General features: G+C 33.8%; 3 protein-coding genes across 4 annotated transcripts; 1 reads left to right on the plus strand and 2 right to left on the minus strand.

Moving 5' to 3' along the window:
- Window positions 1-1,191: 1,191 nt before the first annotated feature.
- LOC143530405 (ubiquitin domain-containing protein DSK2a-like) lies at window positions 1,192-6,653 on the plus strand. Of its 2 annotated transcripts, none has more exons than XM_077025950.1 (8): window positions 1,192-1,591; window positions 3,051-3,824; window positions 3,899-4,116; window positions 4,191-4,304; window positions 5,607-5,662; window positions 5,980-6,008; window positions 6,193-6,297; window positions 6,394-6,653. In XM_077025950.1, the coding sequence occupies exons 1-8, from the start codon at window positions 1,372-1,374 to the stop codon at window positions 6,540-6,542; spliced, it is 1,665 nt and encodes a 554-aa protein (XP_076882065.1). In that variant the 5' UTR covers window positions 1,192-1,371; the 3' UTR covers window positions 6,543-6,653. The 2 variants fall into 2 exon arrangements, with proteins under 2 accessions (XP_076882065.1, XP_076882066.1); XM_077025951.1 differs by having other exon boundaries at window positions 6,196-6,297.
- A 3,001-nt stretch (window positions 6,654-9,654) lies between these two features.
- Window positions 9,655-10,262, minus strand: LOC143530382 (dirigent protein 1-like). Its single transcript, XM_077025931.1, has one exon. The coding sequence runs from the start codon at window positions 10,218-10,220 to the stop codon at window positions 9,675-9,677; it is 546 nt and encodes a 181-aa protein (XP_076882046.1). The 5' UTR covers window positions 10,221-10,262; the 3' UTR covers window positions 9,655-9,674.
- A 5,239-nt stretch (window positions 10,263-15,501) lies between these two features.
- On the minus strand, window positions 15,502-16,107 carry LOC143530383 (dirigent protein 1-like). Its single transcript, XM_077025932.1, has one exon. The coding sequence runs from the start codon at window positions 16,064-16,066 to the stop codon at window positions 15,521-15,523; it is 546 nt and encodes a 181-aa protein (XP_076882047.1). The 5' UTR covers window positions 16,067-16,107; the 3' UTR covers window positions 15,502-15,520.
- Between the last annotated feature and the right edge of the window lie 4,879 nt (window positions 16,108-20,986).

Here is a 20,986-nt window from a genome sequence, read left to right on the forward strand (position 1 = left end):
GACTTTTACATCTTTACACATTGCACAAAACTTTTAACCCTCTCAACTTTGATCACAAACTTTTAGAATTTAACAAACTAGTCACAAATATCTTTTTCACTTTCAACCCAACGACACTTTTCCACTTTCGCGAATCAAGTTCAAGCCATAATGCCGAAAAATATTAGTGCCGACACTTATTTTACATAATATCGAAATGAATAAAATTTGACACCGATACCGAATAGGCTAGATTACTAGTACGGTACCGGTATTCGGAAAAAAACATCTTCTCTCTAATAAGCAAGTTTTTAGTATATATGTGTGATAATGTTATTACACATAGTATAACGTTATTACACATATGTTATTCAATATAACGATGTTACAAATTACAATCAATTCATTACATACATATGATGTAATATTACATATATCACACATTGGATTACATATAAGTAATATGATATAATCTTATATATGTAAGAGCAATTCCGGATAGATCTTTTATCATTATATTTTTTTTCTCTCTTTCACTTATAACTATTTTAAAAAGAGAATAAAATATCTATAAATGATGAATAATGTTTCTTCAAATTTACTCATGGACAATAACATTTTCTTTCTTATACTCACTATTACTCCATAAAATATAGAAAGCACACACATATTATAGAGAAGATAATGTGAATTCTCTAAGATATCAACATCTTTAATGTTTTTTTTTGTTTTTTAATGTATCAAAACTAAACTTAAATTATTAATAAGAATAATAAATGTTTGATTTTATGGTGTATAGATTTAAAAATAGTAATGTATAAGAGCATTTTCAACAGCCTCAGTAATATTTTAATATTTATTGAAAATGATTATAAATAGAGAAAAAATAAAAGGTAATTAATAAAAATAATAGTGTTTCAAAAATTAAGTTACGAGAATTCTTTAAAGAAGTTATACATTTTCCTTAAGTTGATAATGTGAACAGAAGTATTTTATCCATTAAATATGCAATAATAAAATAAATGATTAAATATTAAAAATGATATGATGAATTAACGCATATAGTGATGTCAAAAATGAAAAACCACCAGTAATCAACGGCTGATTGTGACTGCATTTAATTTAAAACATAATAATAATAACAATTTATTATTATAAATAATAAATAGTTAACAATTTATTTATTTATTTATTTATTTAGTGAAAGAAAGAAAGCAAGAGTTCCTCCTTGCCCAAGTTTTCTTTTCTTTTATTTTTTCTTCACTTAATAAAACCATTTCTTCTCTTCGATTCTCCATTTCAATTCCAATTCAGGGTTTCGAATATTATCACTTCACCAATCAATCAATCACTCACTTCTCCAATTCGATTCAATTCTTCTTCACAATTACGATGGGCGGCGGAAGCGGTGATGAATCCAACGGCGCCGATTCCGTTAAAATTAACGTCCGCTGCTCTAACGGCAACAAGTTCTTCGTCCAGGCGAGTCTGGAGTCGTCCGTTGAGTCGTTCAAGTCTGTTCTCGAACAGAATTGTGACATACCGGCGGCACAGCAGCGTTTGATTTACAAAGGACGGATTCTCAAGGACGATCAGACTCTTAAGAGCTATGGTATATTGTTAATTTCTTGTATTATCTGTTTATTGATTGATTGTTTAGTTGTATTCACTGTTGAATGTTGATTCGAATGCTAGGTTTTGTACTTTTGTGTATTTGTCACTTATGTGGATTGCTTTTGTGTGTTTTATTGATGAGGTGAATGTGATGAATTTGCTAGAGCTAGTGGTTTTAGATGTAAATTTGCGTAAAAGTTCCAATCGAATAGACAGAAGCTTAACATTTTGTGCTAATTTATGTCGACCGGTGGAGTATTAGACTATTAGGTCTGATTTTAGTTTGAAGAGTTACTAGGTTGAAATTTATAAAGAGGTTGTGATAACGTATGAAACAAGAGAAAGAAAAGGAAATTATTTTACCTTTTGTGAAATGAAAGAAGTATATTGGTTTGGAACATAGAAAGAGATTGATGTTTGTTTGGATTAGGCTGATAGGATACGTTTACGACTTCACCTGACGAACATATCTGATAATATGAATATTGATTTTTGTCAAGGATCATCGAGATATGTGATTTTATGTAATATGTTGATTTTAGTCTGCCTCGTGAAGTAGTGTGACGGTTAGAAGTAGCCTTTGATACCATATGAAGAACCATAGATGGTTTGGATAAAAGTTTTGACAGAAAAGACAGAAGCTGAATATTTTGTGCTAATTTGTGTCGACCGATGGAGTATTAGGTCTGATTGTTATTTATCTAGGCGTATTGAGATGTTCTTGCAAATTGTAGGTTGAATGGAAAGAAAATGAAATTGTTTTACTTTTTGTAACATGAAAGAAGAATATTGATTTGGAACATAGGCAGAGATTGATGTTTGTTTGGCATAGGCTGATAGGATACGTTTACGTGACGAATATATCTGATAATATTCATATAGTCATATAGATTAATGGTAGTATTTATCTAGTGAGTGTTAGGAGTTAGGATAACTGTTAGTGATGATTGAAATCTGTATTTTTATGTAATTTCTTGATTTTAGTTTTCCTCCTGAAGCAGTGAGATGGTAGAAGTAACCTTTGATACCATAAGAAGAACCATAGATGGTTTATTCAAATGGGTAACATATATAAAACTGAAACATAAAGGCAAATGAGGGTTGAAGTTATAATGACAGCAGTTGCATGTTATCTGGAAAACACGGTTTTGATAGATCGTAGAAGCTATATAGAAACAAAGTCACGTGTAGACAACATATGTAAGAGGGCACAGTTTTTTTGACTTGTATTAAGGTCGACATTTAATGACATCACGATATAAGTCGTATCTATCTATCGGTCTCCAAAGGAAACAAATAAAAAATTCAATAATTCACTATCTTGATGAAATAAGCTTTCTATGGCTTTTTATGCCAACTTATTTGATTTTTTGCTGACGCTTCTGTTCCATGATTCATCTATTTGGTAGTAACATAATTTCTGTTATACGGTATTAATTGTTTTATGTAATTTATAGGTATGGAGGCAGAGCACACTGTTCACTTAGTGCGCAGTTTTGTTCCTGCTACAGCTACCCCAGCAGGTGGGGCCCCTGCTGCAGCAACTACTACTCCACCTACTGCAGGGCAAACTGGCTCAGTCGGAGGTGGGACCACAGGTGGACCGGGTGTTGGTGGTCTGTTTCCTGGACTCGGTCTGGGTGGTATGGGAGGTAATGGTGGTGGCATGTTTGGAGGTGGACTTCCAGATTTGGAACAAATGCAACAGCAGTTGACTCAAAACCCTAACATGTTGCTTGAAATCATGGATCTGCCTCTATTTCAAAATCTGTTAAACAACCCGGAGATCATGCGCAACATGATGATGAATAATCCTCAAATGCGTGACCTCATCGATAGGAATCCAGAACTTGGTCATATGCTTAATGATCCTGCAATTCTTCGTCAAACTATGGAGGCTGCAAGAAACCCTGAACTCATGCGTGAAATGATGCGTAACACAGACAGAGCAATGAGCAATATTGAATCGTCTCCTGAAGGGTTTAATATGCTCAGGAGAATGTATGAAAATGTTCAAGAGCCGTTTCTGAATGCGACCACAATGGGCGGTGGCGGTGGTGATGCAACCAATGATTTGAACTCAAATCCATTTGCAGCTCTTTTGGGAGGTGGTCAGGAGGGTCAACCACGTGGCCAGGTAGCTAACCCTACCACCACTGGTGCTGACACTACTACTGGTTCTCCTGCTCCAAATACCAATCCACTTCCTAATCCTTGGGCTGCTGGTGGTGGTAAACTTCCAAACCTTTTCTGACATATATATATGGGCTTACTATATTATGATGAACTAAATACGAGTTCGCAGGTGGAGCTAACCAAACAAATGCTGCTGCAACGAACACTGGTGGGGCCGGTAGGCCACCACCGCCAGTTGGCGGTCTAGGTGGACTTGGTCTTCCAGGTCTCGAGGGATTGCTTGGTGGCATGACCCCTGATCCTAATTCAATGAGTCAACTTATGCAAAACCCTGCTATTTCTCAGATGATGCAAAGTCTACTTTCAAACCCACAGTATATGAATCAGGTGATTGTTGTTTTTTTTTCTTTTAACTTAGATTTTGTTGGGTTGTGTACTTAGTAAACAATCATATTGTCTAGATACTTGGTCTCAATCCACAAATGCGAAGCATGCTTGACGCAAACCCTCAATTGAGAGAGATGATGCAAAATCCGGACTTCATTCGTCAGCTAACTTCTCCGGAGACCATGCAGGTAAATCAGTTACTAAAATGGTAATAAAGTATAACTATGAAATATATTTTGAATGGTAGTTTTTTTTCCTTATAACTTGAAGGGTTCTGTTAAATATAACTGCCCATTTTTAGTTCGTAAACTAAAGAAATAAGTTGGTCGTATGGAACATTATTGAGAATAGAAGTAGTGAAATTTATTTGAAAGCCCAAGTGCAGAAAAAAGAAGATCCAGTGAAATTGCCTTATATGGTTTCATGTCTTTGTTTGATTTTGTTGGTCAAACTACCATTAGGGTTCATAACTGTTGGTGTAAGAACACAATTGTCACGATCAAGAGAAGAAATATAAGAGAAAATGGTTCACGTGAATTCATTATCAGTAAATGCATGAACAGGAAATAGAAAGACTCTTAAATAGGGAAAAAAAATAACATAGCAACAGAATAATCCAGGATACTCGGACTAACAAAGTAACAAACTACATTGTCGAAGGCTTCATTCAAAATAATTCAAATACCAATGTGATGAACCAGATCGACTTCACATGCATGCAACATGTTGAAGGATGATTCTAGACTTGGTCTCAGCATGCACATGGGTCTGAAGGCTTGGAGCATGTTGCATGCATGTGGAGTCAATCTGCTTTATCACATTAGTATTTTAATTATTTTGAATTAAGCCTTTGGCTAAGTAATTTTTTAAAGTCTAGAGTCTCTTGGATTAATATGCTGCTTTGTTATCTGCCTTCCCTGTTTAAGAGTCTTTCTATTTTCTATTCATGCATCCATTTTCTGATATTGAATCCAAGTGAAACACTTGCTCTTTAATTTTTGTTGTTGATTGCGACAATTGTGCTCTGATACCAACAGTTGAAAACCAAGCAGAACTTCTAAGGCACTCATCATATGATTATGGTTTGTTAACCCCTTAACCTAATTTAATCTTGTTGATGGTCCTAAAACTGTATTCAGTCTGATATAACTGCCCAAGTGTAGTGATCAGTTTTGTTTAGACCTATGCAGATAGTCGTTAAATTTATATAAGTCATGGGTCATATATTTCAGAGTCAGAGAGGGCTATATATTTTAATATCATTACTCTTATGAGTGGAGGTACAGCTGAAATTTGAGGATTTCGAGTCATTAGTCAACAGTCAATAATATCCATTAGAGTTTTTATATTCTTTCATGTATTTCTGTTAGTACCACGCAGGGGGCTTGTATCTCAAATATAAAACATATCACTCAAGCTTTTAATTTGTCATCTTATGTTATTTTAGTTCACTTATTTCCTTAATCCTATCATGTATATTCCTGTTACAGCAAATGATGACTCTGCAACAATCTCTTTTCTCTGGACTTGGTCAACAACCCACCAGGTAAATCACGCTCAATTTTGGATCTCATTTGTTTGGTCAGCAAAGCTTATTTATGAACTTAGATTTAAGCTTTAAATGCGTGGATAAGAGTTTCAGGTATGTGCAACATATAACGTAAAGCAATGAATAAAAAACCTTATGTTTAAAATGCCCAGAATACAGCATAAAGCCGGCTACAAGTCTTTTCTCATATAACTTCACTTTGAAGTTTAAAATGGTCTTTTTTTTTAACTTTGTTTGGTACGTTTGGAATAACTCCACCTTATGTTTGATTAATACATGCCTTTTAATATTTTACTGGAATATCTGTTATGCAGGGATGCAGGTCAAAATGGTGGAGGGACAGGTATCTTTTTGTTCATAATTTCATGCCTTTAAATTTACTTAATTTATAGTTAAAAAATCTTTTAGAATTATTATTACTAGTCGTATCAGCGAGTTTGGATCGATATTTTTCCAGAAAGGGAAATAATGTAATTTTTGAACATTCTTGAAAAGCCGCCCTTACATGTATTTCTAATTTCTGATAGCAGGTGCTCCCAATAACCCAAATCCTAACATGAATATGGAGATGCTTATGAACATGTTTGGTAACCTTGGAGCTGGCGGCTTTACAGCACCAACCAATTCAAATGGTAACATCTCACCTCAGTTATCCACCATTATTTTGTCTTATCTTTGTTCATTTACCCATAAACTCACAATGTTCATGCTTTTTTTTCAAATACTAGTGCCACCCGAGGAACTGTATGCTACCCAACTCGCGCAGCTTCAAGAGATGGGATTTTTCGATACGCGTGAGAATCTTCAGGCCCTGGCCGCCACCCGAGGTAATGTTCATGCAGCTGTTGAGCGGCTATTGGGAAATCTTGGTCCATAAGAATCTGTAACCGCATATATATAATATGATATATTACATATATACCGTATCAGTGAACAAATGTGGAATTGGTCTGTTTGGATCGGAGCCAAATATGTTGAATTATGTGCATGAATGTTTTTTTCTGTATGGTTTTGGAAATTGCCTTATCTGTTATCCTTATTATGTTGCTCATGTGGTTAACTTGACTTGGTATGATTTAATACCTGAAAAAACATTTTGGTTGTACTGACAGTGTCATCTCTAAAATTTGTTACACTTTAAAACAATACAAAGCCGCTTTAGAAAGATTTTTAACCGGATTTCTTTCCAAAACCAATTTTGTTCATATATTTATAGCCTGGTGGTTACTAGACATCGAAATTTATTATTTTACTGTTTTAAGTTGGTTTATTTGATTGCTTTTCTGGGTTATAAATATTTAGATTATATTAAAATGCAATTTGATTAGTTCTTTTCTTTACTTTTTCCCCTTAATTTGTTATTCTGATTAATCCCACAAAAGTTCGTTAAAAATTAACTTGATAAGTTTTGGTTTTTTATACTCTGACCATAATTTTTGCCTTTTATACTTGTGAATTTTTGCCTTAAAATTTTTTGTCAACTCTTTGGCTATCAAACTTTCAGCTTTTCACAATACATATTTTTTTTTGATGATTTTTAACGAACCAAACCAATACCGACTGAGTTTCTGTCGCTTCCCTACCGCAACACGCCGGTTTGAAGTGGCTATAGAAAGTGGGTTTTGAATTTTTCGGGTTTTCAGTTGGGTAATCGGTGGAGGCATTAGGGTTCTTTGCAAATCAAGTTTTGAATAATTATGGACAAAATACAATAACAAGAAATTCGTAGGTTGGGTTTAGTGTGTATATTGGTTTTGTTTATGTGGGTTGAATCCATGGACATGCTTAGCTGCACAAGTCGGGTTAATCTAGATGTTCGTTGGTTTTACCTTGTTTTTTTTCTTGGTATATTCGTGAGGGATATGTTATGTTAGAAGTTAAACTAGTTGCGTAATTTGTTTAAAGAAATGGCGTCATTTATGTTTTTGGGTGTCAATACGTAATATTAGATTAATATTATAAACGAAATAAAAGTTGTGGGGCCATATGTTTTATTAATTTCTCCTTTCTTACTCTATGTAATTATGTATATACTTTTGACAATTCTTGGATTGTTATGTTCGCTTAACCCTGCCTAACATAGTATAAGAAAAATGTTTTAAGTCAATTAACTTGACTATAAGGCCATGTGTAGTGGAGGGGTTACAATTGGTGGCGAATTGTGACACGTGGCGCCCAGTCAGCATGGAGTGGAAATTTGTTTTTGGGTGTAATGGTATAGGGGCTACAAGTTGGGCCCACAATGTGTTTTTTTATTATATTCTTTTTATAACTAAACTAATTAAATAAAAACCAATTTATTTAAATAATTAAATAAAAATGCATTAAAATTAAAAAGAAATACAAAAAAAATAAAAAAACATAACTAATAATACATTAAAATTAAAAAAAATACATAACTAAAAATATTAAAAAACATAACTAAATAACATACTAATATTCATAATATTTGCGAATTTTTTCAATTCGTTGTCTTTGCAATAATGTGGCCTCTTCGTGTGACCCGGCCGCTTTGAGGGATTCGTATTTTTCACTCAATTCCCGCAATTCCAACATTTGGTCAATCTTTTCGTGTTGTTTGTTTGTTTCGTTCATGACATCGTTGAGTTCCTCGACACTTTTTTTTTGTTTTTTGATGATTTCTCTCATGGTAGCGGCGACTTCCACGAGTGTCGGTTGGCTCGGGTTGTTTGTAGGATTCATTTTACTAAATTTTTTGAAGAAGGTTTATGTTTATATAGATGTGAAATGAAGAAGAAGGATATGAAATGGAGAAGAAGGTATATGTTTATATAGATATATAATATATTGTTTTAATTTTTTTTTATTTTGTACCGTTGTCAAACGGTCAAAATAATAAAATATTATTATTTTCTCAAAGTTCAGGCGACAAATATATCCCGCCCCCGCCCCAAATCGCCCAATTATCGCCGGGGGGGGGGGGGGGGTGTTCCTCCAAAAAATCGCCCCAAAATTGCGTGTTTTCTCGCCCACTACGTTTAGCCTAAACAAACTTCCAATTTCTTTAAATCCAATATTCTATTTGACTTACTAGGTTTTAGGGGAAGGTTCATGTACATTTTTTATCTTAACATGAGTACATAGGAAATAATGCCAATTTATTTAAAAATGCGAACGTAAGAAACAATACCAACTACAATACCAATCTACATAAACAATGACTTATACTAACAAAGAAAATAACCTAAAAACTACAACAAAATAAACAAAATCAAGAACACAATAATAACAGCATATACCAGCAAATACTTATAACAGCAAAAGAAAACATCTAATAATAACAATAAAATATAAATAAGCAAATACTTATAACGTCTCATAATCGAAAATTAGCAAATACGAACAAAAAGTAGCAGCAAACACCTATAAAAATAAACTTAATCATAACAACGAATTGATTCTCACCGTTTTCATGTTAAAAATAAAATGTATTTAATCATGTTTCCTAGTTTTTAACCTTAAAATCAAACTACTCTTTTGACTTTGTTGTATCTCATTTTTTTAAAAATTTATTTTAATACCTTTCCATGCCATAATCAAGTATCCTATTTGGAATTTGAATGAAATTTGGAGGAGTCTGGTCCAATGGGTCTTATTATTGTGACTTGTTTGACCAACTAGGAATGACTCGGTCACAACTCACTACTTAGTTCTTTTTGTTCTGTAGTTCCCTTTTTTATTCTTTACATACCAAGTAAATAATCATATTTCCATTTCACTAATATATATGACCAACAAGCAAAATTCATTAACAGGCAGGACACAACAAACACGAAATTATGGAGACCGGTCTCCTTACCCGTCATGATATTAGATCAAGTGGAAATGAAGCCGCGTTGTTGCTCTTATTATCTTTATAGGTGAAAAGCGTACAAATGGTTCGTCTTAGTACTAACAATAGATAATGGAACAATAAATAAAAAGCATATATAAGTGAACAACAAAAGTAACATATTATTACAAGGTGATATATATTCTTGATCAAGGATTATGGTTTAGAAGATGCATAAGGAGGCCAATAAAGATGAAACTCAATCTTGTAAGTAACGGTTAACCCAACCAGATTAACCGGAGATGACGTCACATAGCCTTGAACAAACAGAAAATCATCGGTCCCACCTACAACCGGATGGTTTGAAGGCTTAATGTTATTTGTGACACCAACAATAGAGATTGAGCCTTTGTGTTTCTTCACATTCAAATTGATTTGAGCAATAGAGATGCTTTGAAGACCATCTAGTCCGGAAGTGATCGAGGTTCCTTGGGCGGTTCCAACAAGTTTTGAAGTACGGTTTGCTTTAAGAGTTAAGGGATCTTGAAAGACAAACAAGGTCCCAAACGGAGTCGTGGTCTGGCTGACAGGCGGACCAGCGACTCCAGGTACGACAAAGTAACCGGTTTTGTTTATGGTTTCGTGTTGGTAGAGTGCAAAGTGGAGAGATTTGAGTCCATGGTGGTGGTGGTGGTGAGTGGTGGCCACAAGTGGAACTAGGAGAAATAGAAGAGGGGTTAATATATGCATTAAGGAAGCCATTGCAAATGTATATGTGAAGACCAATGTATATTGTAGGTTAAAATATAAATAATGTTATGTGGTGAAGGCCAGTCTATTTTTATCGTCAATGGGAAATTGGAAATTAGACTAAGTTGTTGGCGTGTCATTCTCGTGCTCATGACTTTTCTTACACTTTCATTTGTTTATTCAACACACTAAAAATGGCAAAGGATTGTATCAATATTTTAGAGTGTAATACTAAATTATTGCATAAACATAAAGAACATACCTAAGTCACTGAAATTTTAATCAGTGATTCTGATTCATATTTTTGTATTCCCTAAATACAAATGTGTTTGTTATGTGATAATAATAGTATTTTTCTTAATTTTTAACGATTTACCTACACATGTATAGATTATGTGTAGCTAATATAATCTATGCCTAAGAGCATTCACATTCTTTAGTCAAAATCTATGGGTAAGGTTTTTATAATTTAGAGAGTGTTTTAGGTCGTTCTGACTTGTGACTTGTGAGTGGAAGAGAGACAATGTAGTGATTTTTAATATTTTTTGAGAGTGGTTGTGAGTAAAGAAGAGAAAAAATGTATGAACGTATTGTATAATTGAAACTTAGAGAGAAAATGTATTGACTTTTTAGTGTAATTTTATGTTTACTAATATAATATTCACTTTAATATTATCGAATAAGAGTTTTGTACAAACTGAGTTATGTCATTTTTAATTTGTAAATCCAACAGGTTTAATTCAAGTATTCAAGTATAAATAACGTTAAGCGGTGAAGGCCTTTTCTATTTTATTGTCAATGAAAAATTAGACTAAAGTTGTTGGCGTGTCTTCCTCGTGCTCGAGACTTTTGTTACTATTTTATTTCTCAATTCAAAACATTCGAAATTGACATATTATTGTATTTATTTTGTATTCCTTAAATACAAATGTGTATGTTAATAATAATAATAATAATAATAATAATAATAGTTTGTTCATGTTTTTTTTCCGTACCTATAACCGTTTACCTAAAATTATAGATAACTAGCTTTAGAACTCGTGTGATAGACAAGATACTTAAAGAAATACAATTAAACTATATAAATTAATGAACAATTTTTTTTAAAAAAAAAACCCTTATATTTTATCAAATTAAATAGTTTATAAATTCAATTTATATTTTCTAATGAAATATTCATATGAATACATGATGCATTTTTACGAAATTTTCTTTATTGTCACGAAAAAATATACACGCAGTGAATTTATAAGTTGTAATTATATTTTTTAATGCAATAACGAATTTTAACAAAAGATGATAAGATGTTTCATTATGAATGACATAAAAACGTCATATATAAAATTAGCATAAATAAAACACCAAGGTTTACATATTAATCAAATACGTGAATCATATTACATAATTCGAATTACATAAATTGCATTACGAAGATTGATCAATTAGGTAGCGTTTGGTATGTAAGAATGACAGGGGGGGATGGAATAATTCATTATGTGGGAATGAAAAAAGTGGTGTTTGGTTGCTCAATAGAATGGAATCATCCATTACATATAGAATCTTATTCCATCAAAACCAATCCTCCCACCTCCATTCTTTTTTTTTCATTTCATTCCTCCCTCACCCTACCTTCTCAACACCACCACTTAACAACAACCACCACCACTACCATCGCCACCACCACCTAACGTCCTGACCGCCACCGTCGCCACCACCTTCACCACCACTTTACCACCAGCGCTGCCACCGCCACCTGACCATAACCACCACCATTACTGTCGTTGCCTGACCACCACCTCTGTCACCGCCACCCTACCATCACTACCAATACTACCACCGCCACCCCTAGCACCACACCACCACCATTTTCGTCGCCGGAGCTACCACCACCAACGTCGCATTTCAGTTTTATTTTTTTAGTAAAATATATATATTTTAGGATAGGAATATTTTTATTATTTCTATTTCATTCCTACAATTTTTTTTAGATACAAAACAACATAAAGTAATTATTCATTTTATTCACATAGGTTAACCAAACAAGATAAAGGGATAGTAATGATCCATTCCATTCCCTTGTTTATTTCATTCCTTCTCTCATTCCATTTTCTCTTCATTCTATTACTTCCAACCAAACATGCATGTGAAAATTATTACAAAGATTGATCGATTGAACCTGTGAATCAATTTAAACCAATTGAAGTTGTGAACTCGAGTGAATCTGTTTAGGTAATACGATTGAACATGTGAATCAGATTACAAAGGTTTGATAGTTACTTGGAATTTTGATGGATTTGAATGCAACAAACAGATGGTGATTGTTAGGGTTAGAACCTTTCAATTGGTTGCTGATAAAATGTAATATGAACATGATAGCATGATATTGATTTGAATTAGAATTAAAAAAATTTAAAAAATATTTAGGCAATTTTATGTGACACTTTAAAAACATTTGGTTAAATATAAAAGGGGAATTGGTGAAAAACCAATTGTTTTAGAATAAACTACGGGTTTCGTCCCTGTGGTTTGTCCAAATCTGCGGTTTAGTTTAATAGTTTCAAATTTGCGATTTTCGTCCCTTTGGTTTCATTTCACTTGCAATTAAACTCGACCCCACTAACGACGTTAAGTCTGAAACCCCATCAGTGTGCCCCTCACATGAAGGTCAGTTTTGTCCCTTTTTCCCCCGAATACACCCCAACCCCTCCCGTAAGGGGGCTTGCGAATTAGGGTTGGGGTTTATTTGGGGAGAAAAATGACAAAACTGCCCCTCACGTGATGGGCATAGTGGGACACTAATGAGTTTAACGACCATACTTACGAGGTTAGGGGGATCGGGTTTAATTGCAAGTGAAATGATACTCTATGAATGAAAATCACAAATTTAAAGCTATTAGACTAAAACCACATATTTAGACAAACCACATAGACAAAAATCGTAGTTCGCCCATTGTTTTATTGTAAGAAAGTTGGTTTTAAATAATCTCAACTATGCCCTATTAGTAAATAACTGTCCAAACTTCAGACTTGTCTGGTGACGGTACCAACTAAAAGGGTATTTGTTTATAATGGACCCACGACTAACGGATGTTAACTCCGTTAGTCGGTTGCTTACGTGGCATGCCTACTTGTCAAAAACTTCATTATGTGGCATAAAGTGTGTGACATTCGTCAAATTTGAGTTTCGATTTATATTTCGTTTGTAAACTTTCATATTGTAAAAACCGACACAACACCCTTTGTTCTTTATTTTATTTATTTTTTTATTTTTTTTATTTAAATCGAAGTTTTATATAATTTACTATAAAACGATTACAATAAAGTGGCAGGCAAACGGGCAACAAGCTGCGCCGCAACCCCCTTTTGAACAGCAAAGCCAATCCTGCTAAAAACGAAGCTTTGAGACCTAGAAGCTGAAGAAGTTCTTTATTTATTTATTATATAATATTATAATATACCTCGACCGTAAATAAACCAATGTTTGTCGTAATGTAGTGTCGTTAAGAAAAACTTATGATGGTCCAAACTTATTTTCGTAAAGTGTTATAAGCATTAGAAGCCTTCAAACTCGTTTCAAACAACCATTAGAACTTGAGGGGCCTGTTGTGTAAATACGTATTATATAAACCTAACTAAAAACAAACCCTAACATTAACTTAAACATTCCCAGCCATCTTCTTCTTCTAGCCGTTTTCCGGCCGCCGCCTTCCGGCGAGCCCAACTCCGGCCACCACCATCTTGCACCACCATCACCACTAAACCACCACCATCGCAGCCCACACCACCACTTCCATCACCTCCACCTCCTTCTCTATAAAACGCAGCCGCCGCCGCCACAGCCGACGCCACCCCTGCCGGCCAACACCACCAACGAACACCTTCACCCAGCCGCCACCCACCCCCCTACCGTTTTCCGGCAAACCTCCATTTCCGACGAGTCCCGTAACTCCAACGAGTGTCGGTTGGTTCGGGTTGTTTGTAGGATTCATTTTACTAAATTTTTTGAAGAAAGTTTATGTTTATATAGATGTGAAATGAAGAAGAAGGATATGAAATGGAGAAGAAGGTATATGTTTATATAGATATATAATATATTGTTTTAATTTTTTTTTATTTTGTACCGTTGTCAAACGGTCAAAATAATAAAATATTATTATTTTCTCAAAGTTCAGGCGACAAATATATCCCGCCCCCGCCCCAAATCGCCCAATTATCGCCGGGGGGGGGGGGGGGTGTTCCTCCAAAAAATCGCCCCAAAATTGCGTGTTTTCTCGCCCACTACGTTTAGCCTAAACAAACTTCCAATTTCTTTAAATCCAATATTCTATTTGACTTACTAGTTTTTAGGGGAAGGTTCATGTACATTTTTTATCTTAACATGAGTACATAGAAAATAATGCCAATTTATTTAAAAATGCGAACGTAAGAAACAATACCAACTACAATACCAATCTACATAAACAATGACTTATAATAACAAAGAAAATAACCTAAAAACTACAACAAAATAAACAAAATCAAGAACACAATAATAACAGCATATACCAGCAAATACTTATAACAGCAAAAGAAAACATCTAATAATAACAATAAAATATAAATAAGCAAATACTTATAACGTCTCATAATCGAAAATTAGCAAATACGAACAAAAAGTAGCAGCAAACACCTATAAAAATAAACTTAATCATAACAACGAATTGATTCTCACCGTTTTCATGTTAAAAATAAAATGTATTTAAAAATAAAATGTATTTAATCATGTTTCCTAGTTTTTAACCTTAAAATCAAACTACTCTTTTGACTTTGTTGTATCTCATTTTTTTAAAAATTTATTTTAATACCTTTCCTTGCCATAATCAAGTATCCTATTTGGAATTTGAATGAAATTTGGAGGAAGTCTGATCCAGTGGGTCTTATTATTGTGACTTGTTTGACCAACTAGGAATGACTCGGTCACAACTCACTACTTAGTTCTTTTTGTTCTGTAGTTCCCTTTTTTATTCTTTACATACCAAGTAAATAATCATATTTCCATTTCACTAATATATATGACCAACAAGCAAAATTCATTAACAGGCAGGACACAACAAACACGAAATTATGGAGACCGGTCTCCTTACCCGTCATGATATTAGATCAAGTGGAAATGAAGCCGCGTTGTTGCTCTTATTATCTTTATAGGTGAAAAGCGTACAAATGGTTCGTCTTAGTACTAACAATAGATAATGGAACAATAAATAAAAAGCATATATAAGCGAACAACAAAAGTAACATATTATTACAAGGTGATATATATTCTTGATCAAGGATTATGGTTTAAAAGATGCATAAGGAGGCCAATAAAGATGAAACTCAATCTTGTAAGTAACGGTTAACCCAACCAGATTAACCGGAGATGACGTCACATAGCCTTGAACAAACAGAAAATCATCGGTCCCACCTACAACCGGATGGTTTGAAGGCTTAATGTTATTTGTGACACCAACAATAGAGATTGAGCCTTTGTGTTTCTTCACATTCAAATTGATTTGAGCAATAGAGATGCTTTGAAGACCATCTAGTCCGGAAGTGATCGAGGTTCCTTGGGCGGTTCCAACAAGTTTTGAAGTACGGTTTGCTTTAAGAGTTAAGGGATCTTGAAAGACAAACAAGGTCCCAAACGGAGTCGTGGTCTGGCTGACAGGCGGACCAGCGACTCCAGGTACGACAAAGTAACCGGTTTTGTTTATGGTTTCGTGTTGGTAGAGTGCAAAGTGGAGAGATTTGAGTCCATGGTGGTGGTGGTGGTGAGTGGTGGCCACAAGTGGAACTAGGAGAAATAGAAGAGGGGTTAATATATGCATTAAGGAAGCCATTGCAAATGTATATGTGAAGACCAATGTATATTGTAGGTTAAAATATAAATAATGTTATGTGGTGAAGGCCAGTCTATTTTTATCGTCAATGGGAAATTGGAAATTAGACTAAGTTGTTGGCGTGTCATTCTCGTGCTCATGACTTTTCTTACACTTTCATTTGTTTATTCAACACACTAAAAATGGCAAAGGATTGTATCAATATTTTAGAGTGTAATACTAAATTATTGCATAAACATAAAGAACATACCTAAGTCACTGAAATTTTAATCAGTGATTCTGATTCATATTTTTGTATTCCCTAAATACAAATGTGTTTGTTATGTGATAATAATAGTATTTTTCTTAATTTTTAACGATTTACCTACACATGTATAGATTATGTGTAGCTAATATAATCTATGCCTAAGAGCATTCACATTCTTTAGTCAAAATCTATGGGTAAGGTTTTTATAATTTAGAGAGTGTTTTAGGTCGTTCTGACTTGTGACTTGTGAGTGGAAGAGAGACAATGTAGTGATTTTTAATATTTTTTGAAAGCGGTTATGAGTAAAGAAGAGAAAAAATGTATGAACGTATTGTATAATTGAAACTTAGAGAGAAAATGTATTGACTTTTTAGTGTAATTTTATGTTTACTAATATAATATTCACTTTAATATTATCGAATAAGAATTTTGTACAAACTGAGTTATGTCATTTTTAATTTGTAAATCCAACAGGTTTAATTCAAGTATTCAAGTATAAATAACGTTAAGCGGTGAAGGCCTTTTCTATTTTATTGTCAATGAAAAATTAGACTAAAGTTGTTGGCGTGTCTTCCTCGTGCTCGAGACTTTTGTTACTATTTTATTTCTCAATTCAAAACATTCGAAATTGACATATTATTGTATTTATTTTGTATTCCTTAAATACAAATGTGTATGTTAATAATAATAATAATAATAATAATAATAATAATAATAATAATAATTTGTTCATGTTTTTTTTCCGTACCTATAATCGTTTACCTAAAATTATAGATAACTAGCTTTAGAACTCGTGTGATAGACAAGATACTTAAAGAAATACAATTAAACTATATAAATTAATGAACAATTTTTTTTAAAAAAAAACCCGTATATTTTATCAAATTAAATAGTTTATAAATTCAATTTATATTTTCTAATGAAATATTCATATGAATACATGATGCATTTTTACGAAATTTTCTTTATTGTCACGAAAAAATATACACGCAGTGAATTTATAAGTTGTAATTATATTTTGTAATGCAATAACGAAATTTAACAAAAGATGATAAGATGTTTCATTATGAATGACATAAAAACGTCATATATAAAATTAGCATAAATAAAACACCAAGGTTTACATATTAATCAAATACGTGAATCATATTACATAATTCGAATTACATAAATTGCATTACGAAGATTGATCAATTAGGTAGCGTTTGGTATGTAGGAATGACAGGGAGGGATGGAATGATTCATTATGTGGGAATGAAAAAAGTGATATTTGGTTGCTCAATAGAATGGAATCATCCATTACACATAGAATCTTATTCCATCAAAACCAATCCTCCCATCTCCATTTTTTTTTCATTTCATTCCTCCCTCACCCTACTTTCTCAACACCACCACTTAACAACAACCACCACCACTACCATCGCCACCACCACCTAACGTCCTGACCGCCACCGTCGCCACCACCTTCACCACCACTTTACCACCAGCGCTGCCACCGCCACCTGACCATAACCACCACCATTACTGTCGTTGCCTGACCACCACCTCTGTCACCGCCACCCTACCATCACTACCAATACTACCACCGCCACCCCTAGCACCACACCACCACCATTTTCGTCGCCGGAGCTACCACCACCACCGTCGCATTTCAGTTTTATTTTTTTAGTAAAATATATATATTTTAGGATAGGAATATTTTTATTATTTCTATTTCATTCCTACAATTTTTTTTAGATACAAAACAACATAAAGTAATTATTCATTTTATTCACATAGGTTAACCAAACAAGATAAAGGGATAGTAATGATCCATTCCATTCCCTTGTTTATTTCATTCCTTCTCTCATTCCATTTCCTCTTCATTCTATTACTTCCAACCAAACATGCATGTGAAAAGAATTACAAAGATTGATCGATTGAACCTGTGAATCAATTTAAACCAATTGAAGTTGTGAATTCGAGTGAATCTGTTTAGGTAATACGATTGAACATGTGAATCAGATTACAAAGGTTTGATAGTTACTTGGAATTTTGATGGATTTGAATGCAACAAAAAGATGGTGATTGTTAGGGTTAGAACCTTTCAATTGGTTGCTGATAAAATGTAATATGAACATGATAGCATGATATTGATTTGAATTAGAATTAAAAAAATTTAAAAAATATTTAGGCAATTTTATATGACACTTTAAAAACATTTGGTTATTTATAAAAGGGGAATTGGTGAAAAACCAATTGTTTTAGAATAAACTACGGGTTTCGTCCCTGTGGTTTGTCCAAATCTGCGGTTTAGTTTAATAGTTTCAAATTTGCGATTTTCGTCCCTTTGGTTTCATTTCACTTGCAATTAAACTCGACCCCACTAACGACGTTAAGTCTGAAACCCCATCAGTGTGCCCCTCACATGAAGGTCAGTTTTGTCCCTTTTCCCCCCAAATACACCCCAACCCCTCCTGTAAGGGGGCTTGCGAATTAGGGTTGGGGTTTATTTGGGGAGAAAAATGACAAAACTGCCCCTTACGTGATGGGCATAGTGGGACACTAATGAGTTTAACGACCATACTTACGAGGTTAGTGGGATCGGGTTTAATTGCAAGTGAAATGATACTCTATGAATGAAAATCACAAATTTAAAGCTATTAGACTAAAACCACATATTTAGACAAACCACATAGACAAAAATCGTAGTTCGCCCATTGTTTTATTGTAGGAAAATTGGTTTTAAATAATCTCAACTATGCCCTATTGGTAAATAACTGTCCAAACTTCAGACTTGTCTAATGACGGTACCAACTAAAAGGGTATTTGTTTATAATGGACCCACGACTAACGGATGTTAACTCCGTTAGTCGGTTGCTTACGTGGCATGCCTACTTGTCAAAAACTTCATTATGTGGCATAAAGTGTGTGACATTCGTCAAATTTGAGTTTCGATTTATATTTCATTTGTAAACTTTCATATTGTAAAAACCGACACAACACCCTTTGTTCTTTATTTATTTATTATATAATATTATAATATACCTCGACCGTAAATAAACCAATGTTTGTCGTAATGTAGTGTCGTTAAGAAAAACTTATGATGGTCCAAACTTATTTTCGTAAAGTGTTATAAGCATTAGAAGCCTTCAAACTCGTTTCAAACAACCATTAAAACTTGAGGGGCCTGTTGTGTAAATATGTATTATATAAACCTAACTAAAAACAAACCCTAACATTAACTTAAACATTCCCAGCCATCTTCTTCTTCTAGCCGTTTTCCGGCTGCCGCCTTCCGGCGAGCCCAACTCCGGCCACCACCATCACCACTAAACCACAACCATCGCAGCCCACACCACCACTTCCATCACCTCCACCTCCTTCTCTATAAAACGCAGCCGCCGCCGCCACAGCCGACGCCACCCCTGCCGGCCAACACCACCAACGAACACCTTCACCCAGCCGCCACCCACCCCCCTGCCGTTTTCCGGCGAACCTCCATTTCCGGCGAGTCCCGTAACTCCGACGCACGCCCAGCCACCACTTTCCACCTCCTTTTGGTCCATAACTCCGCCAACACCCTCTCCTTCCCTCCCTCACGTTTCCGGCAGCCCTTACCCCTTTCTCCTCGGTTTTCATTTTTCTGGCGACCGGAATTCCGGCCGCCATGGCTGCTGTCACTCCCTCTCTATCTCTCACTCAGTCTCTCTCTAGCTCTCTTCTCTCCCTCTGTTTGGTTTCCATCTTCGGCAGTTTTTTCGACTCGGGAATATGTGATAGGTAAATAAATTTCAGTTTTTGTATTATTAGTTTCATATATTGATTTCCGGGTTTAAGTAGTTAATAATTGGTTTGTGTATCGGTTATAGTTTTGAAGCGAGATTGATGGGTATGGAGTTGGTTTGTTTTGGGTAAAAGATAAACGAGCGGGAAATGAATACATGATGTTCTTATGGGTTTAATTATTTTGGTTCGGTTGGTTTGTACATAAGTTGTTGAACAAGAGGTCTCGGGTTCGTGTCTCAACCTAGACCGGTTTCGATATAATATTTTTAGACTTAACAAATTGTTAACCATTAGTATTAATATCAATATATAAAATTTATTATTAGTATTATTACGTATAACTTACTAATATATTTATTTATCATTATTATTATCAAATAGATAATTATTAGTATTATCATTATTATTATTAACAAGATTATTAATATTTTTTTTATTACTATTATCTTTTAACAAAATGATTATTATTATCACTATTATTATAAATATTAAAGTTGTTATTAATATTATTAAAGATCATATTATTATCTATTGAAATCATATTTTTATCATTTATTTATTAACAATAATATTATTATATTTATTTTGTGAACTCGTTTAGAAATCGAACCGACATCGAGTATAGTATCATTATTTACTATCAATATCATTACTTATTATTATTACTATGTTTATCAACAACACCTTAAAATTAATACCAAGATTTTATTCTTTAACTATCATTATTAGTATTATTATAAACTTTATTATCAATTCCTTCTTTTTATAAAAAGCGAACCCTTGATTTAAAACCCGTCTTGTTTATATTTAATATTGGTTTGGTTGTTTAAAAGCCCAAATAAAATAATATCATTTTCATATTAATTATCATTTAAGTATGAGTCCCTAATTATTAACAAATTAAC

This window comes from Bidens hawaiensis, unplaced genomic scaffold, assembly GCF_021521415.1.
Source record: "Bidens hawaiensis isolate Kalapana, Puna unplaced genomic scaffold, B.hawaiensis_p1.1 tig00008945_1, whole genome shotgun sequence".
Classification (NCBI taxonomy): domain Eukaryota; kingdom Viridiplantae; phylum Streptophyta; class Magnoliopsida; order Asterales; family Asteraceae; genus Bidens; species Bidens hawaiensis.